General features: G+C 39.6%; 1 protein-coding gene across 1 annotated transcript; it reads right to left on the bottom strand.

Moving 5' to 3' along the window:
• Positions 1-5,818: 5,818 nt before the first annotated feature.
• Positions 5,819-6,386, bottom strand: LOC108146672. Its single transcript, XM_017272726.1, has 2 exons — positions 6,270-6,386; positions 5,819-6,217 (listed from the first exon to the last, which is right to left on the bottom strand). Exons 1-2 carry the CDS (start codon positions 6,288-6,290, stop codon positions 5,987-5,989), a joined length of 252 nt encoding a protein of 83 aa, XP_017128215.1. The 5' UTR covers positions 6,291-6,386; the 3' UTR covers positions 5,819-5,986.
• Positions 6,387-6,730: the final 344 nt, after the last annotated feature.

The following is a 6,730-nucleotide window of genomic DNA, read 5'->3' as shown; positions in this document are numbered from 1 at the left end:
GCACTTTCAGCATTCCCAACCGACAAAAAAAAAGAAGACACTTTGCTCCATCCATGCTGCAAAGGCGGAAACATCCTCTCGTCCTGCCAGAACACTCAGACTCAGTTTTAGACTTGGCCCCTTTCTGGTACTGTATTTTATTATTTAAAAGCCTAAAATCTATAAAGTGCGGTGCAAATATTTGAAATTGTCGAGGCAACATTTCTTCTCCGCCTGACTCGCTGACTGCAGTTGACAAGAATATTTAATTTAACTGATCCGCCTGCGCCAGGGGAAACACAAGACCATTTCCAACCCAGGCACACATGTCGAGCATTTGCATTTGATTTCAGTTGGAGTGTACAAATGCTAACCTCAAATGATTTGGTTGGGTTGTGGGGAATATGCCTGAAAGATGCCTCTCTAAAGATTTTTGCCATATACCATGAGCAAATCACAGCTTTGCCTTTAAGTATAAAAAGTAGGCTATTGATATTTAATGGGAGAAAAAATACATTTTTTTTTTAAGAAAATAATGTAATTGAATTCCTATGAACAATAAAAATGTTAATGTTAATTTAAATTTAAAAACTGGAAATACATATAACAATTTTATTTTTTTTATTCCTACAAACATTCAGCATTTTAAAAATATTTTAGGTCAATTATTAAAAAAAAACACACACAAATGACTATTATATACCTAAATCTGATTCTAAGTGATTCTAAATTTTGAGGCATGCCATTTAATTTAATAGAGTATGAACCTCGTGTCTTTTATTTGTTTCCTCAACTTTTTTAAATGTTCGCTCGTCAATGGCATTTTGGGCTTCCCTTGTTTGCTCAGCTTCCGCTTCCTGTATTTCTTTATCCTTCGCTTTTACTCCTCATGCCAGCCGTTTGCATTTCGTGTTAGATGCAAAAGTTGTGGCCCGGCAAGTTTCTTTGGGGAACTAGCTACGTGCACAGCTGGTGGTAGCCGGGGAAATTTCCACACACTGACTTTCCCAGGCGGGCGAGAAGCCTGCGCCTGACCATTTAAATTATAAAAATTTCAAATGCTCTATTTACGGTAAATATTTTCATAGTAATTTACGCAAATTTACATAAATAAGCAGGCGTAGGCAGTCGAGCTGGGCAGTCGGTTGGTCGGTCGGTCGGTCGGTCGGTTGGTCGGTTACTGGTCGAGCTAACCTCATTTGAAAAATGTCAAACGCAGAAGGACTTGGCGTTGGCGGTTGGAAAACTCTACCGCTCCCCATGCCCGTCATTTAATGGGTCGCCCATTTGCCCATACTCAACAAAGGAGCCTATAGTCCTGTTGTCCTGCGCCCTCGTCCTGACGTTTGTTGTCCTAATAGCTTTTCTATAATTTATCATGCAATATTTATGGCACGCGCTTTTCCATCTACTACGAATTATGCATTTATTATTTAGCAGCGGCGGCGGGAGGAGTCGGAACTCCGCTCTAAACGCTGTCAGCATTTAGGGGCCTTTTTTTTGTTGCCCTCACTCAGGGCCATTGCCCAGTCCAAGTTAATTGGTAAATTTAAATTGAATAAATATTCCATGATAGTGCAATGGACTCGGCCACAGCTTTTTAGATGCCAAACGATTCTAGTGGTTGTCATATGCTGTGTATGTCGTATGTCGTGTGTGTCCAAATGTTTGGCTGTTTCCTGTCCCCTGGTCATTATTTGCTGGTATATGGCTGTGTCGGAATTAAGCCGTTAAATGTAATGACTGCGATTTATACCGTTCGACCGGAGTAATTGGCAACTAAAATGCTTTGAAAACTAAAAACCAAAATGATTAAAAACGGGTTTGTCCTCGACTGATGAATCGGAATTGTTGCAATTTTAAAATAATTGGATGGCTCATTCGAATCGGACTTAAAGTAAGGCCAATTTTTAGGGGCGAATTTACAGATCCACATTTTCTTAATTTTACATTGCTGGAACTATAGGCGGATAGTCATAAACATATTTTGTTATTATTATGGGCAAGCCACCGTACCTAAGTAATTCAAATAATTATTAACAGTTTACAATAATATCAACATTTTTAAATGTTCCTATGGCAGCTATATGATATCGTTTTCTGATTTTAATAAAATTAAAACCGTAATTCTGAACTGTCAAATTCTAACAAAAAATTACAAAACAAAAAAGGTAAATTAAAAAATTTTTTTTAAATTACACTACTTTTTTAAAACTTAAGTTAATTATTTCAAAGCCACTGATAGAAGATCATAGTTACCAACAAAAATCCTGAGCTTTATTACTGGATATGCTATCACCATAAGCTCGAGGTCTAATTCCACTTTAAGACACCGTTCCGCTGGCAACACTTTATCTGTCAACTTTGCTGCACCATCTCTGTTTGAGGCAGCTGGGAAGGTCTCGTTTCTCTGTTTGTTTTACAATTTGCACCTTCAAGGACTTTTAGCAGGACGTCAGCATGATGTTGGACACAAGGACGTAGCGGCGGTAAAGCAAACGCAAGTCGCATTCAATTTAGCAACAAAACCAAAGTTTTTTCCACGCCGGACAATAAGCGAAAGCAAAAACTTTCCACATGGAGAGAAAGGAGGACCCACAAGAGTAGGCAACAAAAGTTGCCGCAACGACTTGAGATAGTTGCAAGGATCCTGGCGGCAAGGCGGCGAATGGCGGAGGGCGGAGAACGGATGGTGGGGAACTTGCCACTGCAACGCGCTAACATAAAAAGCAAAACTTTTAACTGATGCCACAAGTAAAAGGTGCTACTTGTCGGGGACAGGCCAAGACTCGTCCCATTGTTTCGTAATGGAGAAATATTGTTTAGCATGCGAACAGAAGTCGGGGAACAGGAACAGACAATGCTGACATCGGACAAAGGCCAGAGGCTTGGGGATCCGGGAAGGGACTCCCCTTGGATTCCCCAGCTGCACTGCTCCACTGACTTCGAGTGGGGGTATTATTATGCATAATGGTTTCTGGTCTATTGACATTTATGGCACTTGCACTGCAGAGATGCCTAGTATGCAATACTGCCTGGTCTTTCCTCATTTAAGTACTAAGATGGCATATATGGAATGTTAATTTAATTTTTACAACTTATTTTACTACTCATACTCAAAAGAGAAAGAATGTGTAAAAACACATAAGCTTATTATATACCAACAATTTGGAATAGTTGTGTTTACTTGAACAAATTTAAAGTTAAGATAGAAATTGATATTTGAGAGTCAGGCTATGGAAATGGGACACGGATACTTAAGCGCAAAGGCCATATCCATCTTATTAAAAAGATTAATGATTATTATGATCTGAAAACCCCAAGCCTTATTTTTAAACCATGGCAATTATGATATAAAAAACCTAAACCTGATCTTCAAACCATGGCTAAATGCTCATTTTCGCCAGCACTTACTTTTATATTCTTTTATCCCAAGGTGTTAACTTTCGAGAGGCCCTAAAATATTTATTTTCGTATGCATGACTATCAAAACAAACTAAACTATTTCAATCAAAGCTCACTCTGGACCATTCAACAAAAAACTTGCTTTGAAAGCAGAATCAATAGAGGGGAAAAAGTGCAGAGAACTTGAAAAAGTTCACTGTTTGATTGGACCCGAGGAGAGGGTGGTCAGGAGTGGAAATCTCTCAGTTTCAGAGTTGCCCACTCGCATATCCAAAGTTGGCATAGTTTACGCAACTGTTTGCCTTTCGCCATCATTCCTACATATATGTATAGTATATATCTGCGTTCCTCCTTTTTTATGTTTTCAGTTGCGTGATTTATAAAAGGAAGCGAAACATGAAGCTTAGTAGACCATTGAAAAATGGGTATGCAAAGTTTTCAAAGCGATGCTCTTCTCTAATTGCCATCGCTATTTTTTCGTTTTTTCGCAAACTAATTTAAGCAAAATATTTAAACACCGTGCGATTTCTGAATGCGAAGTTTTTCAAAGGAACATTTTTCACTCTATTTTTTTTCGGGGATATAAATTTCCCATAATTCTATTTATTTTCATATGCTGATGGCCAACCATTTCCATGTCGTCCTTTTCCATTATCATGTGCGTGAACATTTATCCATTAATTTGCGCAAATAAAGTTGCCGCAACATACGCGTACTCACGTAACCGCAATTGAACTGGGTAAAAATAATAATAAAAAAAAAAAAAACACACTCGCTCGTTGGGCTAACAGAGAAACAACAAATAAACACAGAAAGAGATAGCTACGTATCTGCATCCCTCTCCGGCGAACTGAAGCTTGCCGACGCTGAAAGGTAAACAATTTTAATTTATTTACCCAATAATAAACCCATCAAATGGGCGCCCATTCCCATTCGAATAATAGGGCTGCGGCGAGGCTTCTTTTGGGGCCTAAATGAGCATTGAGTTTTGTGTTTTTGTTATTACATGTCTGCGGTCCTCACACAATAGCTCGTAATATGGACTTCAGACGAGACTGCATCGAAATTTGCCATTCAATGTTGGGATTTATAGACAAATAATGCAGAAGCAGAATGCGAATAAGTGTTAATAAAGGTATAGAATTACAAGTGATTTTTTAAAAACTCTTTTTGATTAGAAAACTAGTTTAAATTCAATATCCTTAATTTATGGATCTTGAAATAGTAAATTCAAGCTAATAATATAATGCAATACAGTTCATGCAGTATGGCATTTCATTTTAAAAATAAAGTTTTAGTTTTTCGTCCTTCAATATACACGTTTTATTCAACAATTATTTCAAATGAAATATATGACATTAATAGCTGTCTGAAATCGTTTAACCTGATATTCATGGTAATCCTTTTTTTAACTTACAGAATGCTTCCGCCCCCACAAGCACAATCACAATTATTCGATTTAATCAACAACCCTGAATCGACTCATCCCATAAGCAGAATTCAAGCGATTAATCAGTTTACGGCTTAAAAAGCTTCATCAGTGAACACGGCACCGACTGCTTTTGAGCTTTGCAACGCCTTTTAATTCAATTAAGCCCGGCTTTTGTGTCATGGCCGTTACAAAACGGAGGTTGGCAATAGGCAATTACCAGTAATCGAATTTGGGGCGCAGCAAAGTCCGTTTGAAACAATACATTTTTCACTGGCTGGCGAGGGTTGCGAATGCGGAAAGCAACCCCTCATCAAAGGAAAATGCAAAATGCAAATTGAGCGTTTCGCGTCGGGACATTAAACTTAGTCGCGGCTTAGAGGGCTTAGGCCAAAGCTCAACTTTCACTTAACCGCAGAGTGCCGGAATTGCCGAATCACCACCCCCGCCCCGTATTAAAGCCTAATTAAATGCAAGTCCCTCGGCGAGGGTGGAAATGGCCTGGGAATTCATTTGCATTTTACAGCAGATCTGGACACTCCTGGTCCTCCTGACAATGACAAGCGGATGTATTTCATCCGAGGAGCGCACAGGACACGACTTCCTTCGACTGCTCCTTTATCCCGCGTAAATATTTCATTGCTGCTGGAAAACAATTCGTGCCCCTCGCTCAGCTGTTGCACTTGCTGAATAAATTATCAGCTGTCATTAAGGCTTCTCCGGTGCAACTCAACTCCGGGGCCTTCATTTGTCACCCGACTGCGTTTGACAATTAAAAATGGTCCAACTCGACGCGAATGGCCAGGAAATGCAACGCAACGCCGGAGTGTTGAATGCAAAGATGCCGAAATGGACTCGCAAAAAACAAAAGTTTGGCCAACAAAGCCCAAGCAGGCGACTCTTTGAAGTGAATCAAGTTCATTCCGGAGACAATTTATTGTTAAACAGTATTTAAGTGCATGGTTATATAAATAATGTTTATATTTTTAGTGCCAAAGTAAACGATTAAAGGATTATTGTTATTATTATTATAATTATTTTCTCTTTGCAATAATTACGCAAATAAATAAATTATAATTGTTTCTATGCCATTCAGAAATGTATTCATTTTGGTCCTGAGGTCTGAAGGCATTTAACACAACTCAAATAAAACTAATAAGCCATTTAAAACGATCATGGGTGCCGCTCTACGGGCTGGTTCTCCTTGTCCTCCCAGTTGAATACTGGTGGCTCCACCTCCGCAACTGGAATCTGGGCAACTGGATTCGCCAGCACCTGGTTCTCCTGGGATCGGGCTCCGTGCAGGATCCGCACATACTTGAGGGCATAGCGCAGCTCCGACATGGGCAGCTCGTGCTCCCGGATGAAGAACATGGCCTCGTTCGTCTCGTCCTCCGTGTATACCTAAAAGACCAAATTCAAAAGCTTTTACTTTATAAGTATGCCCGGAACAAACCTCGTCTTCTTCTGAAGCCATTTTCTTTTTTAATTATTTTATTGGAATTTTTCCTTAACTATTTTTACGTGTGCTTTCTGTGTTGGCTCTGTTGTGAACTCTGTGACAACGATTTGCTGGCCAACTAAGAACGAAAAAATGTAGCAAAGGCACAAAAATGATTTCTGCATTGGCTACACAACACAGCATGCGGTCGAAACTGACCCATCAACACTTTGGCATGGCCTTTAAAATGGTCATGGAGCAGCACCGGAAGCTGGACTAGCAACAGGAGTAGGAGTAGTAGCAGACCAAGTCTGGCTATAACCCAACTGAACCAAAGTGAACCAACCGCATTTTGCATTTGCAGTTTACTCGGTTAACCGCTTTTATAGCGGATTTAACACATTTCAGCCCGATCCGGCTGAAAACTAAACAGTGGAGCTAAACAATATGCTTAGTTGGCCTTGGTAATTTTAATG

The sequence above is a fragment of the Drosophila elegans genome, unplaced genomic scaffold (assembly GCF_018152505.1).
Source record: "Drosophila elegans isolate 14027-0461.03 unplaced genomic scaffold, ASM1815250v1 contig_208, whole genome shotgun sequence".
Taxonomy (NCBI): domain Eukaryota; kingdom Metazoa; phylum Arthropoda; class Insecta; order Diptera; family Drosophilidae; genus Drosophila; species Drosophila elegans.
The sequence above is the reverse complement of the archived record's forward strand: the minus strand, read 5'-3'. Positions and strand labels throughout refer to the sequence as shown.